We start from the raw sequence: 21012 nt of genomic DNA, 5'->3' as shown, positions 1-21012 counted from the left end.
TCCTCATCACTCCCCAGAGACCCGCTGTTGAATAGCACTTATTCTTTTAAGAAATAAAACCCATACTTTAAAAAAATACTCACATAACTGTGAGCCGTGGTCCTAGAAAGGAACTGGGAATGTCTCAGCTATAGGACTCCGTAATTTTGCTTGTTGAGTCTCCCACAGAACAAACAATAGGGCAGTGCGTGGCGCAGGCGTGTATGTAATCAATACCTGCAGACAGACTCCTGCTCACAGAAACTTCTAGGCCAAATCTATTTGTCAGAAACTCATTTCAAGGAATGAGATGAGTCTACTGCACAGAACACACACTAGCAGTGTACCCACGTCAACTAAAGGAGAGGGCTTACTCCTACTATTAGGTTTTCTCCAGGCCTCTGTGTCAGTAGTGATATGCAAATAACAATGATAATATAATAATAAAATAATTAATACAATAAATAATCAATCACAGTGCTTATAATTGGCACTGCCTTCCTAAATAAAATGCATAGATAATGGCCTTGTTTGGTAACTTTTAAATGACTTTTATTATACTGAGTTTCACAATAAGAAATACATTTTAAGTCATATCCTTTTGTTGTTTTTTGAGACAAAGTCTCACTCTGTTGCCCAGGCTAGAGTGCCATAACCTCAGCTTAGCTCACAGCAACCTGAAACTCTTGAGTTCAAGCAATCCTCCTGCCTCAGCCTCCCAAGTAGCTGAGACTATAGGCACACACCACTGTGCCTGGCTAATTTTTTTTTTTCCTGTTTTTAGTGGAGACAGGGGTCTCAGTCTTGCTCAGGGTGGTCTTGAACTCCTGTGCTCAAGGGATCCTCCAACCTCAGCCTCCCAAAGTCCTAGGATTACAGGCATAAACCACCATGCCCTACCTAAATTATACCCTTTAAACACAGGTTTGTGTGCGCGCGCGCACACACACACACACACACACACACACGGCTTGAAGCTTGTAGCTCAGAGGCTAGGGTGCCAGCCACATACACTAGAGCTGGTGTGTTTGAATCCAGCCCTGGTCTGCCAAACAACAATGACAACTACAACCAAAAAATAGCTAGGCATTGCGGCAGGCACCTGTAGTACCAGCTACTTGGGAGGCTGAGACAAGAGAATCGCTTAAGCCCAAGAGTTTGAGGTTGCTGTGAGCTGTGACAGCACAGCACTATACCAAGGGTGACATAATGTGACTCTGTCTCAAAAAAAAAAACCCAAAAAAAGCACATACACACACTCATATTTTACATTTATGTAGGCATAATGGATATGTGTAAGCATGTGTATGAGATGGAAACAACAAACAGAGTTTCACTAAACAACACCCTTACTGTTTGTAATTTACTTGAATATTTTCTATTCTACTTTTTTTTTTTAATGCTGGTTGCAACCCGCTAATTTGATTCCATAGCTCATTAATAGATTGTGACGCACATTTTTAAAAGCTCTGCTCAACTTAATAGAGTTGTGTCTCTTTCCCAAGTTGCGTGAACTGGAATGCAGCAGTGAAACAGGGTGTAAGTAAATGGCGCCAAAACAAGGCTGTGTCTCCAAGAGGTGACAACACAAACTCTTTGGGATCAGGCTTTGTTTTTCAAAGGTCTATTGCTCTGGAAAACACTCTGACACACCGGCTTAACCTATCATTCCTCACAAAGAAAAACAATTAAATTTGAGATTTTAAAAAATTGAATAACAATATAATCCAGGAATATTAGTTCATAGTTAGTTCATAGTTTGAAGTTGGGAGCTGAAACTCCTGTGTTGGGGAAATCACCCTAACCTGGGGATCGAACCTGGATTCTTATCCTGGCTGTCACTTGATCAGCTCAGTCTATCTTGCTCAACTCACTGAAGCTGTTTTCTCTTTCAGAAAAATGGGAAAAATACCATTTTCATTTTTTTCTTAGAGATAATTTTGTAAAGGCTCTTAAGAAAATCTGAAGTTCTGTATTAATGTGGGCCTTGAATCTTTCTCGTAATATTTGCGGAGTTAAGCTTTATACTTGCTCAAGGTCCCATAGCCAGGGAAAGCTTTTTCTCCACTAAATATATTTATGTAAAAAAGCATAATTATTATTCTCTCCCAGAATATCTGGGTTAGAAATTTTACTACTTTTCAGTTACATACCCAAGGTGTCTGATAGTTTTATAGATAATTCTACTGTGTTTCCCTGAAAATAAGATACTGTCTTATATATGTTTTTTTCTCAAGAAGACACACTAGGGCTTATTTTCAGGGGATATCTTCCTCTCTGCCCTGAAATGCATGGCGTGGCTATGCAGTGTATCACTAGGTCTTATTATCAGGGTAGGACTTATATTTAACCAATGCATAGAAATCCTGCTAGGGCTTATTTTTTGGGTAGGCCTTATTTTCAGGGAAACATGGTAATATCTAAGATAATTGTATATTAGATTAAGTTGTTGATGCAAATCTGATTAGTTTTATGCATATGGGAAAACCAATGGCAGAAAAATCTGTTATGAAAATGCTCCAACCGATTTGTGTTAATAGACTCAGCGAGAAAACGATCAAGTAAAGAGAAACAGAAGAAAAGGCAGGGTTTCTCTCACAGTGATAACTAGCAGTGATTCATCCAACTGCACCTCCCATTTTTTGCTTTATAGTGATAATTTTTAAGGAGAAGACATTATATTTAAATAGCCCCTAAAAGCTTGAGGCTGAAGAGGGAAGGGATGTAAGCTGACTTCATGGTCAGGAGAGGCCAATATGCTAAGTACAAGGTCTTGTTAACTAAATTGGAGACATTGATTAAGTATTAAATACCTCCGAAATGCCACAAGAAAACTGTTCTGGGCAGTTTTCTTACTTTACAGTCATAGCTCATATGTTACAATTATTAATATTATAATAATTAATAATTGATATTAAGTCCTTAATAATTAATATTAAGTCCTCTGATGGATCAGGAAATAAGTGCAAAAGTGCTCCCTTTCCTCTCCAGGAAAAGACAAAATCTCGCTATTTAAGTAGCCCTAACATTGCTACTTAATATTTTGTAATCAGTGGTACTTTGTAATTTGTTTTTCTGACCAGGAATTTTGTAGCTATGATTGAAGAATTCAATTCACTTTCACAAAAGCAATTTTTACAAACATATACAGCATCTTCGGTCTGTCTCATTCAAAAGTCATTTGTCAACACCATACTCTGGGTATTTCCAGAGACATGACTGATAATGATGCCTTCACGTCAATGTAATTTAGTGGACCAAAGCCCCGCCCTGCTAAGGGGGCTGGAGCAGGTTACCTAACTGCCCTTTCCAGAATTCTGAAGGTCACCTTGAGTCCTCCTTTCCTCTCACCCACCCAACCTCCGACCCAGGCCAACTGAATCCCTCAAATCTACCAACTCTCTTCTCCTCCTCACCACAGTGAACTCAGGACCCCATCACTCCTGCCTTGATGCACAGAGCAGACCCCACCTGTCTCCCAGCCCCAGGTTTGCCCCTTCCCATCTCCTCCTGTCACTGAGAATCTGAAGGGAAATCTGACCACCTTATTCTGCTGCTAACACTCTTCCTGGCTCCCCACATAGCCTCGATGTGAAGCTCATTCTTGGTCCTTCACTTGTGAAGTGAAGAAAATAACCCTTCTCTGGATTGTTGTGGGGATTAAATGGCATCATGTAAATAAAACTGTTTAAGTGAAACACTTAACAGAGATGGAAATTTTAATTAACCTGACAATATAATTACTTGAGTACTTAAATTGATTTAATACACTGTGTCAGAGGTTTGTCAGATTTTTACAAGTTGAAATTATAAAGTGGTAATATTGATTTTTCTGTACACTATATATCACATGTTATGTCCAAATCAGTACTTAGGTAGGAACAGCAGGAATCAATAATGTCCAAAATAATAGTTTGTCCATAATTCATATGCTGGATTTGGTGATATATAGACAAAGCTATACTCCTGATTCTTTTTCTCAAAACCCTGTCAAACTACAGATCTACCTCTTTAAAAGATGTGTCTAAATAGGGTTTCTCATTTTTACAGAAAACTAAAATGAAATACCAACAATCTGCAAATACTTATTAAGTCAGAAATCCTCCAAACAGAATAACATGGTATCAAGTAAATATTCAATAATAATTAACTGATAACCAGATAATATGTACATAGTGTCTGAGGAAATGAATGGCTTTTTATTAATCCCAGAGACAATCCTCTGAATCATCAGAAGATTTATTTATTTTAATAAACCTGCAATGGAAGTGTTTGATAAAAAATGGAAACAGAAGACCAAGTTTTCTCAGAAAGAGAATTAATAAAATAATGAAAACAGAAGTACATAAAATGTTAGCCTATTTGAAAAAGTCAAAATCAGGCTGACAGCAGCTAAAAAGAAGTTACTGTCAATATTTTCCAACTGTTCTCCTGAGACTTATCCTGCACCTGGATAATTACAAATTATGTTTGGGTAAAACATTGTCGAGTTGCTTTATTTCAAAAACTTAAAAGAAAATCCCACCAAAATGTTAATTCTTTTGTACTGCCTCCAGTGTAAAGCCCTAGCTCTGTAACCCACCAGGAATTAGACCTACGACGTATATTTAGCTATTGATGCTGATGTTTGGTTGTTTTGTTTTTTAACTAGATCTTGTGCCCAAAGTGCTGAATAATTTGCTTTATATTCTCTAGAGTCTTATTTTGTTGTTTATTGCTCCTCAACAAGATTTGAAGATTGGCTAGAACTAAGCAAGGAAGAACAAAGCGACAGGCCATTTTTATTATTCTTTCTTAGGGATCCAATTTTATAGCGAATTTATGTTTCATAAAGAACTATGCAGTTTTTCCCTTTGAATATTACTTTATTTGTTCATTCTCTAAGGAGGGCAAAACAGTATCTTAAAAATCATGAACAAAAATGATTCATTTCCACCCTTTGTACTTCCCACTATACCAGTTCTCATGTCATTATAACATTTGTTTAGTTAACATGACATAATACAACTTTGTCAACTGGAACCAATTTTATAACACTTGAGAGACAACAGCAACATTTATCAACTTAGTGGAAAAAACAATATTTTACAATTCCAGCATATAAGATAATGCAACTGTGTTAAAGGACAACAATCTTGTATTCTGTGTTAGGCTTCTCAATAATTAAGAAATAGAACTAAAAATCTGGTCATTCATAAATTTATCCAGTCACGTGCCAGACACCAGGCTGGGTAATGTGGGCACAGAGGTGAACAAAATAGACCGGGGACCCTCCTTTCGTGGAGCACACAAATGACTGGGCCTTGAAGACTCACTCAAGAAAGTATCTACGATTAATTAGTGTAGAATCTCCTTCCTCCTCACTAGGAAAACCACCTTCCTAATAGACGTGGGTAGATTTTATGACACACCGCAAAGCTACAGCTAACAGAATATAGAAAAGGGAAGTCTTACCATTAATAAATATGTAGATTGTAGATTCTATTTTCTTCTTCTTTGAAGTAGGTATAGCTAGATATTTGCAGCTGTAGAAGCCAGTGTGGTTTGCCTGGGCCGTGTTCAAAGTCAAAGTACTGCAGAATTGTTTGCTGTTCCTTCCACAGGCAGATTTAGTTATGCTCAGCCTTTTGCTTTCCTTACTCACCGTTTCAGGCAAAGACCATGAATGGGCTGCTTCCCCCCTGCAGTCACAGATAAGAAAACAAAGCACAATTAGGGCTGATACCAGGGCTTAGCACCCGTTCCTAAGCATTCATTTTATTAGGAAGCACTATTCTGAGATCCTCCCCTAAGTGTAGTCATCTTCCTCTTTACAGAAAAGAACATATTCAGAAAGGCTTTTAAACAATACTCAGAATAAAGATGCAAAAACTGCTGGGGCAACCCTCCCCCCATCTCCCTCTGAATGAGTCATGCTCTCCCTCCCATGTGAAGCTGGCTACGTGAAGCTGGATATGTACAGCTTGCTCTTTGCAAATCACACAAGATCCTGAAGTCTCTACCTTTCTACTCTGAGAGGCGACCTATCTACTCTGCCAGGGGATGATTTTGCCATGGGAAAGGCAGCTGGATTATTCCTAAGCCCACACAGTCACTTACCTGCACTTGAGATACAGCGTCTGGCCTGCTTGCATGATGTGCTGGGTGCCTTTTAAACTCAGTTCAGGACCTTTAAATTTTGAACCTGAACTAGATCCTGGAAAACAAATTTTTAAAATGTATTATTTGCAAATTGCTTTCTCATCTTTTTCTTTTTTTTTTTTTGAGACAAAGTCTTTGCTCTGTTCCCCTGGGTAATGTGCTACCTTCAGTGGCATCATATCATCATCGCTCAGCACAACCTCAGACTCCTGGCCTCAAGCAATCCTCCTGCCTCAGCCTCTCAAGTAACTGGAACTACAGATGCCACACTACCATTCCTAGCTATTTTTTTCCATTTTTCATAGAGACAAGGTCTCACTCTTGCTCTGGCTGGTCTCAAACTCCTGAGTTCAAGTAATCCACCCGCCTCGGCCTCCCAGAGTGCGCACTTGGCCTCTTTCCATAAAGGTGAGTTTTCATCTTTAATTTACTTACATATGCAAATAGATACACGGAACACGAATTTCTCTTAGTTTTAGTCTAAGGCTTGTTCATTACATATTACATGTCCTTTTACACCAAATGTCCTAAATAATATCCAAAAGGCCATTTATTTAGAAGTTAACATATTCATATACAGTCCAAAATGTAATCATATTAAAAATATATAATAACTTATTAAAAACTTTAAAGGTCAAATATCAGTATTATCAGCAAGCTATTAACACTGAATGTCTCTAGCTTGGGGCCTCTGGTCCTACAGGCCTGTCTGATCTTTCTTCTGAATAAAAAGTATAGCCATTTTCCTGTGTTCTAAACTAAGCTTAATCATTGGTTGAGCAACGATATTGTGGGCCAATAATTTCCTTTTCTGAATTAGTTTCCTCATTTGGAAAACTAATTTTAGAATCAGAATCAGTTTTAGAAGCTATTTGGTTTGTCCTACGCAATCTACAAGTTCCCTCCATAATGGTCCAGTAAAAAGGGAACTGTTCACACTCTTACGTGACATCTGTCAAGTCTGTCTCACAGAGGCTTGTTGTGGGGCAATGGAATAAGGTAGGTGCCAGCACTTTATGATCTATACACCTCTATACAATGCAATAGTGATGTCCACCTGACTCACTAACTGTGTGACCCCAGACAAGTCACTGAGCTCTCCAGATCTCAGTTCTCTTAGCTGTAAAAGAGAGATTGCACTAGATGACTTGGCTCTCTGACCTCTGTTTCTGATGTCCCAGTCTCAGGATTCTTTGAGCCATAGGTGCTATAGAGGTTGGGCCTCCCTCGCACTCTCATTGACCACTCAGAAGAACGTCAGTAAGGATTGTTCCTGCCTCCTCCTTCCCCTCACCTCTCAAACTCCTCTCTTTCTCTTCTCCCTCTTCTTCCCCCTCCTCCCCTTCTAGCTGCAAGGCCTGATAAGAGCAGGAGATCAGGGGTGAGGATTAGTGCTTCTTAGGCAGAGATAGGGGTTGGGGGAGGGAGGAAACATACTCTTAGGGGGAGAAAAGTTTAGTATTTTGCACCAATCTTTGGGAATATTTTTACTTAAAAAATAGGTTTATAGAGTGGAAGTCGAGGTAGAAGGTGGAAGAGGACGGGCCTCTAGGTTTCAATGGTGGGTGCTGATCTACGAGAGCAGGTACCTATGTCAAACTCCATGGCTACCCCCAGCACTGTTCCTTCATGCTTCTCTTGGATCTTGGTCTCTCAAGGAAAACCTGACTCAGTTAAGAGATGTGCAGAATCTTGAAAAGTTAAGTTAAAAGATGCTAAGCTTTTCTACACTATGGGCACGGCCTTAGCATCACTTAATCAGCTGCTCCTTAGTGTGTTCACAAGTCCACCTGGAGGGGTGTGGATTCAGGGTCAGGTAAGTGGCTAGCTTGTTCCCTGGCCCCTGGCACACACCCCTGTCACTGACATCTAGTGGAATCATTTCTCTGCCCCCCTCCTCTGTCAAGAGTATTTTGCTGGGTATGTAATAGCAAAGATCTTAAATTAATATTTTAGGAGTAACTTTTGTAGACAATAGGTCCAAGTATCAAAGTACTAGTATCTAAGTACTAGTCCTAGTGTCAAAGTACTCCTAGATAAACTGGCTCAATAGTAACCAAATTAAAATCACTGTTTCATATACATTCAACTAGTCTATTAAATAACCTCATAGAACGAGCCAGCTCATTCAAAGACCTAAGGAACATTTTGCACTTTACTCGTCTTCATGCATTTCTTAGGCAATATGTAGGTCAAAATCAATGATCCATGGGCATGCTAGCTTTTTCTGAAAGCCACAGCCCACAATTGATAATGCCTGCTCTGAAAAGTTTCCAGACCAGAATAGTTTCTGCCCTGCTTTACAGCATGGCACCCCGGGGTTTAATTGAGCGATTGTTCATGTGCTGGGAAAGATCCATCAAAGCTTCCTGTGGAAAATTCTGGCATTACTTATAGTTATCTCTCTGGTCTGAGGGGAGAGGCTTGAGCTTTCTTTTCCAGGAGAGACCCTGGGGACTCAGTCCCCACTGTTCACGATATCAAGCAAATCCCACTGCCTGATATTGGATTTCCAATTCATATAAATTGTTCTTTATCAGTAACCTAGAATACTAGTACTCTTGCCCGTCATCAGAGAAAGTCTCTAACCTCAAAGAACCACCCAAAGCCCAGTTGTCTAAGGAAGATACCTTAAGGAGTGTGCCCCCTACTCATTCCTCTCTGTACTCCATGTGCCAACGTAGGTGACAACACAAACGAGTGGGCATGAGACACTGGAAAAGTTTGGGGGCAAAATACCGGAACACTATTTTGCTATATAATTTGTCTCCACTAATGTTAATGAATTTTACATTTGGAATGAGGAAGTTAGGTAAAAGTAGTTAATTTAGCAAAGGGTAAGAACAATATAAGGAAACTGTATTTCCAAGGAACTGGTGGCTTTGAGTATATCACCCTTCTTCAGTTAATAGGAAACTAGAATCTCACAAAGAATAATGGAAATGCTGAGACTATAATTTAACTGGAAAACTAACAAGGAAAATAAACTATTTATTCTTCAAGGGCCTTGAAATCACATTATTAGGCATTAAAACGTTTCTTTGAGGCCGTTTGATGTCCACATACATACGTGAGTAATGAAGATTCAACTCACAGTCTTTGAACATCTGCTGCATGTCAGACACTTTGCCCATCTCATCAGGGATAAATGTAAAGATCCTTGTATGTATCCTTAAACATTTACATGTTGACACCCTCTCAGTCAGCCCGTCCCTGTAGCTCAGAGTCATCCCACCCTTTCAGATGATAAATCCACAGGGCATTTCATTCTCAAGGGTGGAGTGCTATAACCCAACAATGATTCCACCATTGTGAAGCTTGGATGGGGATCAAAACTTTCCACTGTTTGCCATGGTAGCCTAAAATCTGATTTAAAAGAATGAGTTTGTATTCTCAATAATGATTTTGTCCCTTTTGTGAACTATTGTTTTCATCAAAGTCAATTATAATATAATCATGAGGGGCGCACAGTTCTCCTTATGTCTGGAAAAATTTTGTTTAAATAAAACAAAACAAAAAGCTCAATACAGATCATGGCAATGGCCTTTATCACATGCTTCTTTGATAGAAAAATCTATTAGGGTTAAGCATTGTGGGCTAATAGGATTAAGAAAACAACATGTGAACGTGGACTCTGAGCTACTGGGACGGGCTGACTGAGAGGGTGTCAACATGTAAATGTTTAAGGATACATACATGGATCTTTACATTTATCACACTTGCTGGGCACCATGACTCATGCCTGAAATCCTAGCACTCTGGGAGGCCATGGAGGGTGCAATGCCTGAGCTCAGGAGTTCAAGACCAGCCTGAGCAAGAATGAGACCCCATCTCTACTAAAAACAGCTTTTCTGTCTACTAAAAATAGAAAAACTCGCTGGGTGTTGTGGTGGGCTCCTATAGGCCAAGCCACTTGGGAGGTTGAAGCAAGAAGATTGCTGAAGCCAAAGAGTTTTAGGTTACTGTGAGGTATAATGCCAAGGCACCCTAGCCAGGGTGACAGAGTGAGACTCTGTCTCAAAAAAACAAACAACACCCCACCATCACAGATACTTTGTACTGATTTTACCTGAATATTTTCTTCACTGTTTTTCTGTTCAACATTAGCTGGCAGGTGGAATAGAACTTTATGACTCTGAACAAAATCCCTCTCTCCTTCCCTACATGCCAGACATGAGGTAGAAAGCTGCACAGATTGTTCTAAAATGACACCCTCAAGTCCTCACCTTAATTTCTTTTTTTTTTTTTTTTGAGACAGAGCTTCAAGCTGTCACCCTGGGTAAAGTGCCATGGCATCACAGCTCACAGCAACCTCCTCCAACTCCTGGGCTCAAGCGAGTTTCCTGCCTCCGCCTCCCAAGTAGCTGGGACTGCAGATGCCAGCCACAATGCTGGGCTATTTTTAGTTGCAGCCGTCATTGTTGTTTGGTGGGCCCAGGCTGGATTCTAACTCACCAGCTCAGGTGTACGTGGCTGGCTCCTTAGCTGCTTGAGCCACAGGTGCCGAGCCCCCATCTTAATTTCATAGGCAAAAGGGAATGCTTTCTTTGACTTCCATGGGAAAAATGAACAAATTTCTAAGTAAAATATAGCTTTATTTTGCAACCAAATCCAAAGCCCCAAAGATTGAGACTCTTTAAACATTCTTAAGCTATCACCGTAGACACTTGAAAGAGCAAACTCCCGCTAGGGGTCATTATGAAACAGGCAGCCTTGCTATCACTTTTAAGACTTAGAGAACCAACTTGAGCAAGAGCAAGACCCTGTCTGTAAAAAATAAAAATAAAAAAACCCACGCGTTGTGATGGGCGGGTGCCTGCAGTCCCAGCTACTAAGGAGGCTGAAGCAAGAGGATCACTTGAGCCCAGGAGTTTGAGGTTGCTGTCAGCTGAGGCCATAGTGCTCTACTGAGGGTAAAAGTGAGACTGTCTCAAAAAAACAAAACAAACGAAGCAAACAAAAGATTCAGAGAAGACTCTTAGTAAAGTCTGACTAAAAGTGTCTTTAGAAAACTGCTATTTTTATTAATTTAAAGAACAACAGTGTTTGCTAGCTGAATGCAACTTCAAGACAAGTCTCAGAGCTTCTATTCCTAGGCCTCTATTACACTGAGATCAACGTGTTATTCTCTGTAAGAAAGGAACTTTATTCAAATATAAATCATGAAACATCTACACTTTTTTGGTTTTGATTTAAAGTCATTAATCTCCCCCAGTCCTGCTATTTGCTAGTCTTCTTATAGCTGTGGGCAAGCCACTTTAAGCCTCAAATTCTTCATCTGTCAACAGAGCAGGTTAAATTTTGGTTTTTGTAATCCCTTCTTGCCTAAAAATTCTGATTATAAGATCATAGTAATTGATAAAAATGTGCAAGTTAGAAATCACATTTTAAAACTACTTGTGGCTAGTAAAAGACAAATAGCCCAATTTTAAAAATTGACTAAGATCTGAGTAAACACTTTCTCAAAGAAGATACACAAATGAAAAGATGAAGGACATCATCAGACATCAGGAAACTGCAAATCAAAAACACAACGAGACTCCTCCATGCCTGCTGGCCTAGCTTGAATACCAAAGACAGATGGTAACAGGTGTTGGTGAGGAGGTGGAGAGGTTGACCCCGCTTACATAGCGGGTAGGATTTTTAAATGGGGAAACCTGCTGGAAAACAGTGTGGCAGTTCTTCAGATGGTTAAACATACAACTCAGCAATTACGCGCCTAAGTATCTACCAGGAGAACCGCAAACATAAAGTTTGAGAACTCATCCTGGCAAAAGGGCCGCATACCTCACTGCTGAATGTAACTACGTCACCTTCAAAGTACTCCCCCGGGAAGCTGTGTACTGATGCCAGTGCCTCGCCCACACTTCAAAGCAGTCTTGGAACTCTTTTACTGAAATGGCCATCAGAGCAGTTGTCATACATATGTCCACATAGAACCTTGCACACGAAACCCCACGGCAATATCACATATGTGCATAGAACAGTCCAAAAGTAGAAACAACCCAAATGTCCGTCAAGTGATGAATGGATATATAAAATGTGATATAGTCATACAATTGAGTGTTATTTATCAATAAAAAGGAATGAAGTAACTGATATGTGCTGCCACATAGATGAACCCTGAAAGCATTACGCTGGGGCACACAGGGAAGAGGCCGAGTAAAAACATGGTGAGGATGTGGCCATCTGCAAACCGCAGACAGAGGCCCAGGAGAAACCGAACTTGCCAGCACCTGGATCTCAAACTTCTAGCTTCCAGAATTGTGAGAAAATAAATTTCTCTTGTTTAAAAAAACAAACAGAAAAACCCATTATGTGAAGTAAAAAAGCCAATCACAAAGGCCACATATTACATGATTCCTTTTATATGAAATGTACAGAAAAGGCAAATCCATAGAGACCGAGTCCCATGGGGGTGGCCAGGGTTAGGGGGAAAGAGAATGGGGAGTGGCTGATAATCAGTTTGGGGTTTTTTGCTAGGGCGATGAAAATGTTCTAAAATTAGACAATGGTGATGGTTGCACAACTCTGTGAATTTGAGAGTCTTGTAAAAAATCACTGAATTAAATCCTTTAATATTCTGATCTCCCACTGTCATTTTCAGATGCCATATTCTGGCCTCCTACAATATATGTATTTTACCTTGCTAAAGCTATTATTTTTTTAAAACCCAACAACTTATAACTAAAATCATCACAGAGTTACATGACAAATTTACAAACTTATTGCAAAAGCCTTGCTATTCACCCCTCCAATTACAATCTTTTTCTTTCTTTTTTTTTTTAATTTTGAGAGACAGACTCATTCTGTTACCCAGGATAGAACAACCTCTAACTCCTGGGTTTAAGTGACCCTCCTGCCTCAGCCTCCCCAGTAGCTGAGACTACCAAGTACAAATTTTTAAAATTTAATTTTGAGTTAATTTTAAATCACGTAATTGCATTGCATAGGTTGAATTTTAACTATTTAAATGGGAATTTTTAATAATCTGAATTACATTGCAAATGATGTTGCTAGAGCTTTCTGATGAAATCTGGTATTTCCTTTCATATTAAAATTATTGATTTCTTACAATGACACTTGTGGTTAGAAAGAAAAGGTATAAAAGAAAAAGAAGAAAATGACTGATTTCTAATTTATCTGTTTTTAACTCAAAACTTTGTACATTAGATTGATTTCAAACGAGATGTGTCTGTCTTTGATTTTGCATACTAGGTCTTCAGTAGTACATAATCCTACATGATAAGTGGCCTCTTCATCAAAATAGAAATTCCCAAGTATCATGTTTCTAAAATTTGAATTAAGATCGTGAACCTTTTACAAAGGTTATGTGAGGTTAATTCAACATAATTCATAATAAAAGTAAAGATTCTTTCCTCAAGATGTAGCTTATTAAAAGCTTAAGTCTCACAGACTGGATCTCACTGAATCTTTTGGGTTGGTACCAAGGATGGGAAAAGGGTTAAGATGCAACTGGAAATTTCCAGAAGCTACTAAAATTTTATTTGCGATGCTAATTCCTACAGGGCTGTGGTGCTTAATAACAAGTTAACCATTGGTCTTAATGTCCATGCCCTGCCTCTATTCAAGTATTTATCTTATAATATTAAGTGAACATTGTAACTGAATGCATTGATTAGAATTATTGCATCAGATGAAGTAATTCTAGCTAAACTTCGTTCGTTTCAATAATTCTCCTCTGGTTTGTTTGTTTTAAAGCTGTCTGACAATTCACATTTTAATTGTCAGTCAACAAAACCCATAAATGGATTTGGAAGCTCAGGGCACAAAAGACATCACACAGTTAGCCACCGAAGTGGTGGTTTGCCTGAAATAATTAGAACTTGGACAGTCTTCATTCCTTCTATACCTGGGTCATTGACTTTACTCATTTTTTTTCCTTAAACTTTATAAAATTTATGTAAAAGAAAAAGATCTGTGTGGTTTAGAATGTTTACCAACAGAAAAGTCCTCTAATAACATCAACCTTCCTACTGAGGGAACGTGTCTTTAGTGCCTCCCTGAGCTTTTGACTTGACACTGGCTTCTCCGAGGGTCACGGTTTAACAGGGCACATTCATTGATCATTAGGCCTGTCACCGGGCTACCATCAGGAGCCTACCCTTCTGATGACCTGTGGCCATGCACAACTCTTTTTCATGTGGCATCAGAGTTAATTAAGGTTGGTCAGGGAGAAATCTCCTGCTGACCAAGGAGTTACCTTTTCCCAAAAAAATGCTGTACTCCCACACCACTGTTCTTTTATTAAATGAGTTCAGAATCCACCTCCTAACAACATGTCAGTGCCATACAATGTCATGAAAGTTATCTGAGCTGCCCAGAGCAAAGGTCACAATCTGGTTGACAGGGCACAAGACATAGCTTGTAAAATACTTGCTGGGGATGTCTGGTAGACCCTCATCTGGGTATGCAAAGGGCAATGAACAGAACAAATGCTCCTTGCCCCCTAAAAATGCATAGAGGAACGTTTTGTCACTTAGGCAGGGCTTGGCCACACCACCATCTTCTCTATCAATAGCAGGAAACTTGTTTCATTTGAAGCATACTCCAATGGGTCTGTGTTCTTATCCAATGTCACTTGTTCAGAGAACTCTGGGGGAAACTGGGCCCTTATGTCAGGTCTCATAGAATGGATCATAATCAGTAGTGTTATGCTATTGTTAAACTTGAAATTCAGAAGTTATTTCAGGCCAGAATATATGCTTTTTTGGACTGTGAACACCCAAAAAAGACACAATAGTTGATTGCTCAGCAGAGGTGTGATTTCAATAAACACACTCAGTATGTGCAAGATTACATAAATTCTTGGCTTAATGGAAGTCACTGATTTTTTTTTATGGAGTTGTTAATCTTTTATCAATGTGTGCATCCTCTTCAGAAGGATTAACAGGTGCTACATAACCAGCCAGTATTTTGTTAGTGACAAAATGCTTATAGAAGAAAAGAATTTGGATAGAGTGGCATTTTTAGTAGTAGTAATATTAATGAAATGCTTGAATTGCTTTAACATTAGCTTTCCACTTTGCAGATTATTTAGTTATTAGAAATTTCAGTTCTGCCAAAGGCATTCTCCATACTCTCTGTAAATAAACAGTTATCAATCTGAAAGCACAGTATGTATTGCGTGACCCACAATTTAAAAATAAAAGTCCTTTTCTTTCTACATAGCATTAGGATTATGGTTTGGTCAATGTCCAAATATTTTCCCAAATATTCTGCTTTCATTATTGCTCAATGTCAAAGTTCCAACCATCTATGGAAATGAAGACAGCAGATCTCGGAATTTCATGGACATGTTATTTACGTGGATTCCTGTGGGTTCCCTTAGAAGGGAATCATTACAGAGAAGATATGAGGAACATTTTATCATTTCACTATAGGGGCATGCCATGCAATGATTAAAGTATAAGAGTGGGAATTATTCTGTTCAGCCTTGGGTTATAAACAACTGCCATGTGACCCAGATAATCTTCAGATCGACACAAAGTTATTTCTGGGAAAAAAACAAAAAACCAAGTATGTCACAGAGCTGTAATGTTGTGATGCTATTGAATAACCATAAAAATGCATCTTGTTCGCATTTTAATTTTGAATCCAAAATAACACCTTAACATCTTTGCATAATAAAATGAAGAAAGGCCAGTAAGCTGGCAGACAAGCATACCCCCAGCACAGTAGCCCGCTGGGCAAGAAAAGCCAAAAGTGGTACTCTAGCCAACACAAAGTTTTGTCTAGTCTCTTCACATACCCTTTGACATTTTCAACTTTATAATCTATTATAAATGTTGAAAGACTACCACTTGATTTGCATATAGAAACAGGAGACGTAAAATGATTGGAAGGCTGAGTCTGACAAAGTTCTGACATTTTTAGTTTCCTTTCATACAGGAAAAGTTTGAAGCCCAAACTACATAAAAAACATTTTCCTGAAGTCTTTTAGACTATCCATAAAGGGGATGCTTTGAATTCACGCGCTGAGAGGAGAATTGAGAAGAACTCTGTCTTTGCAACTAATAATATATGCAAACCTTCTGACCTTTGGGATTTCAATGGCCAAGAGTGTGCAACTAAGTTATCTGTCACCAGGGAATTGAGTTTCTGAAGGCTACATTAGCACACTTTCTGAGACTCATTAAACACTATTCTTGACCTTGCGTTTTCTATTGTCAGAATCAGTTTTCTTCCAAATTAAACAATTTGAAATATAATTGCTTTTCATTAGACATTATTTTGGAGACTAATCCTGCTTAGAAAATGGAGTGGACATATTGACCAAACTTTACTTTTTTATTCTGAGCTCTTTCAATTTTCACATCTCCTTAAGACTCAATTTACACAGTAAATATTTGTAATAGCTGTGCCTTCCTAAGATTTTACAAACTCTTTTTTTTTTTTTTATCTTATCTCAGATGGAATTAATGTTACACAAGTTTCGCTGAGAACCAAGGTTCTGGGAAAGAAAGTAACCTATTAAAAGCAGTAGGTTCCCACCAGAAGTATCCTGACTTTTAAAAGGAATTAATTTACTGAACATTTTCCCTCACTTCAGTATGTGATACTAAGGCCTTCCTTACAAATACCTGTAGAGGACTTGAGAGTCTTTTGTACCCAAACCTGGAGAATACTGGCTTTCATTCTCGGGACACTTTTACTCAAACATCTTCATTACTCTGTCTAGGACTTCGTTTCTAGAAATCAGCCTTTTTGATATCATCCAAGATACTGTATCTCTGATAGGAGGAAATAACAACAATTTCTATTGTCAATTAGCCACCAACCTAATAGCTTTGAAGTGACTTGTGAATCAGCTCATTCTGGAGGACAAAACTAAAATCAGTAAGTTGAAGTTACTAAACTTTCTGGTTCAGTAAGTTGAGGTTCTCTAAACCAGAAGGAAGAACTCTGTGGAGACGTAGTAAGCTTCCCAATACCAGAGCCGTTCCCATGGAATTAAGCCACCACCTCCCTGGGATGAGACTGATGGACTGGGTTAAGGGTTGGACTCCCATGCACAATCCTCGGAGTATGGGAACTCCTTCCCCTCATTTATCTATGCTTCTTATCTCTCTTTTACTGCCAGCCAACTCTGGCTTTCCCCCCACTACATTCCCTATATGACCCCTTCCTCTCGCTCTCTTACCTTGTTGATTTCTCCAATCTTTAACTCAACATTAATCCTATTATTTATTAGTTTGAACATATACCACGAGAAGGATACAATAAAGAACAAGGCAAACAAGAGTGCTTTAAAAAAAGTGTTTAGAACTTAGCTTAGGCAACAGATAAGTGAGTATATATACATACATGCAATTTTATACATATAGAATTACTATTTTTATAAATAGAAAATTACGTTATAGTTGTCACAGAGAAGTACCAGATGTGAGGGTGTCTCACCCAGCCCAGAGAGTGAGGGACATTCTCCTGAAGAATGAAGGTGAAGGAATGAGTGTGTGTTTAATAAAGGAAATACCAGGCTCTCTTTCACGGTTCAAAGACTTCCAAATCTCCAAGTTTCATAAAGTTCTACTGTCTTTTTCCAAAGCTCTGGTTTACATATATTTCATATATACATTTATTTTTATATATAATATATATTATATACATATTTATTTATATTTATTTCATGTATTTATTTATTTATACATATATTTTTTACTCTGAGGTCTACTTGACCTCACCTGCCACTGGCAATAAAGTTTATAGGTAACTATGTTTTAGAATATACCCAGGTCAAATTGTGCTTCTTGAAATAGAGCATCATGGAAGAGTCCTGGGCTGGAGCTTAAGCAAGAAGAGAATGATCAGCTGGGACATGTCAGCTAGGGCTTAACTTGTCCTTTTCTTGATTCACCCAGCCTACACTATGGGTGGTCCAAAGTCAAAAATAAATCATTTCAACCAAAATGTTCTTATCCTAGGTGGCATAAGCAATGGTAGCAATGGCAACGTTACCTAGTATCTCAGCCTGTGTTGGTGTCCCTAGATATTAAATGTTCTCAATCAACTGTTATTCATCTGTGCTATTTGGGAGCCTTGACCTGCTAGGAGTATCCTGGCAAGAGGGCTCATTTCTTGGGAATCAGTTCTGTAGTGGCTGAGCAGCTTAGATTCTCATACCCAATCCTGAGTCTAGAGTTAATTCTAGAGACTATGGCCAGCTCAGCCAAGCCAAGAAAGCAGTCACTGGACCAGAGGATGACCCAAATGGAAGGACAGAACATTACATACGTTTTGGGAGAATTATTGCTAGCTCATGGGTATGTTTCTGCCAACCTCCTCTACTTATACACGAACATGGATCATTATGAAAAGTTTTGAGATACACAAAAGTCAAGAAATATAATATCTGCAAGGGCAGAAACACATGAAGCCCTCCCAGAAACACCAGTAAGCTGAACTTACTGGTTGAAACTTGCACAGGTGAATCAGAAAGGATGTTCTTGACCGTGTTTCCTGGAAGCAAAATAATGGACCATAACACTGTCTCAAAACTTTAGTAGTGATCCCCATATGTACACATGGGTTCCTAAAAGGTGAACAAATGTGGGTCTTTGAGACTCAGAGGAACAACTGAGGATACAGTTTCAGTCAGTTCAGTCCACATGTGTTGAGTGACTGCGATGAGCCAAGCACTCAACTGGATTCACACCTGCAGAGATGGCTCAGAAGCAGCCTTTCCTTTGCAAGAGCTTTCAGCCTAAACTGGCCTCTTAGGAGGCATCGTTGAGAAGCAGAATAGGTGAATACTAAGAAATATACAAGATAATCCACACCAACGAATTGAGATCTCCTCCAAACTTTGTATAGTTTATTCTTAAGGGATACATTTTTTTTTTTTTAATACAGGTAGTCAGAGATTTCTCACTAGCAAAAGTAATTACTCTTAGTGAAATTCAGTTGTGTTCTCAAAATAAAAATACTTATTCAGGCCGGGTGCAGTATCTCCATCTATAAACCTAGCACTTTGTGAGGCCAACATGAGAGGATCACTTGAGGGCAGGAGTTTGAGACCAGCTTGGGCAACATAGCAAGATCCTTGTCTCTAAAAAAATTTTTCTGGGTATGGCTGCACATGTCTATAGTCAGAGCCACTTGGGAAACTGAAGCAGGACAATAGCCTGAGCCCAGGAATTTGAGGTTGCAGTGAGCTATGATGACCTGTGCTTTAGCCTGGGCAACACAGTGAGATCCTATCTCTAAAACAAAACAAAACAAAACAAAAAACCCAAACTAACAAGACCCACTTATTCAGTGGCAAACATGTAGCACAATAAATACAACCATATTTACACTTCAAACTAAAATATACGGGGTTAACTGATGATAATCCCTTGAGCACCTTCTAACTGAATGTGTTAAAATGTTCTAAAATAGTCTTGTAGGAAATCCTGAACTCAGGGTGGAGATTGGACATAAATCCAGAATGATGACTGGCTTTAAGGAGAATGAAGTCTGATAGAATCCATGTTTTTCCTCAGGAACTTATGGGAGAAAAGGGCATTTCATATCATTGTCAGAAAATATATTTCTTAAATATCCCCTCCCAAGTTTGTATTTAACATTGCCCCCAAATTGTGAGGAAATTCTCCAGCAAGGCAATCCCATGCTTATCTGTTTGGACTGTAAAGCATATTTAAAAAATAATAGCAAAGTAACCCCAAAACTTTATTTCCGCAACTTAAATTTTTACTAAGGAAAAGATTTATCTGGATTTAGAATCACTAAGTTTAATGTCAGTTCAAAAAGGCTATAGTAAAATAGACATATGTGAAAATTATCATACTTGTTAGTTTACTGAATTTCTGCACTGCCTTCTAACCTTGTGTGGCAAACAGTTTGCAGAGGGCATTTTTCATTTTCCAGTTTTGAGGACAGAAGATGGGATGGATGAATGAATAGTAATTGACAATGTGTGTCAAATATTCCCTAACCTTCAAGAAGTGATAGGTACCCAAAGTCCATTTTAGGGCACTACAGTTACTCAATTTCCATGTATTTTTTCCCTCTAATTCTAGCAGAATTCCCTATGGAGAAGATTCTGAAGCCCTAAAATTTTTCAAAGAACAACAGAGAACAAAAATCTGATTCAACAGGAGACATTAAGTGGAAAAAGACAGTTCAACAATGTTTCCCAAAAAGAAAACAATACCATTAATCATACATGAAGTGCTGTAGCAGGAGTTTACATTGCTTTTTAAAACTGTTTGTTTGCAATCTTGTCTAATGTATCCCTGCATTTCCATCTGTTTACATCTATTTTTGGTTTCTCTAATGCCAACTTCAAGAAACAAAACAATCATAAAAATCCAACAGTATTTATATCACCACTCCCTAGAATTCCCTGGAAGGCATGCATCCATTTGACCACACTTTCCATCTGTTTCCATGGAGTGATGGCTAAAACCCCCCGATAGAGGGCAGATAAAATTTCTCTCAGATTCTGATAAACATGACAGTATTGTGATATGAAAAAGTTGTCCCCGTCCAAGTAATAGATCAAGGAAGAAGAACAGCACTATTTCCTCTTTCCTGACTTGTAGCACATCTGACTACAAGGGGACTGAAGGGACTGATCTAAGGAGGAAGAAGAGGCACCAGGAGCAACAGGACTTAGAGAAATACGGCTGGTTTTACTAACTGTACCGGGACTACCAATCAAACAGGGAGATCAAAGCTCATGGCCTGGCCACCCCGGATAACAAATAACTCCCTCAAGAAAAAAGTTACTGGGAAGTTATGTTTTCTGATAGTTATGACAGCTTTTTATGCTAAACCCTGGAAAGAAAACTCACTTTTTTTCTTTAATGTCTAGATTTGTCTTTGAAGATACTCAAGATAAATGTTAAATGGAAAGAGTGCCAATTT

The 21012-nt window shown here is 38.7% G+C and overlaps 1 protein-coding gene across 1 annotated transcript in view; it reads right to left on the bottom strand.

Moving 5' to 3' along the window:
- Window positions 1-21012, bottom strand: part of FLT1 (fms related tyrosine kinase 1) — a 177492-nt gene that overhangs the window by 143909 nt on the left and 12571 nt on the right. The window contains exons 2-3 of the mRNA XM_003797612.3: window positions 6079-6175; window positions 5434-5660 (exon numbers count right to left, since the gene is read on the bottom strand). Coding sequence (XP_003797660.1) covers window positions 5434-5660; window positions 6079-6175 — 324 coding nt within the window. The remainder of the gene's footprint in view (window positions 1-5433; window positions 5661-6078; window positions 6176-21012) is intronic.

The sequence above is a fragment of the Otolemur garnettii genome, unplaced genomic scaffold (assembly GCF_000181295.1).
Source record: "Otolemur garnettii isolate 467f Iridium unplaced genomic scaffold, OtoGar3 scaffold00120, whole genome shotgun sequence".
Lineage (NCBI taxonomy): Eukaryota > Metazoa > Chordata > Mammalia > Primates > Galagidae > Otolemur > Otolemur garnettii.
The sequence above is the reverse complement of the archived record's forward strand: the minus strand, read 5'-3'. Positions and strand labels throughout refer to the sequence as shown.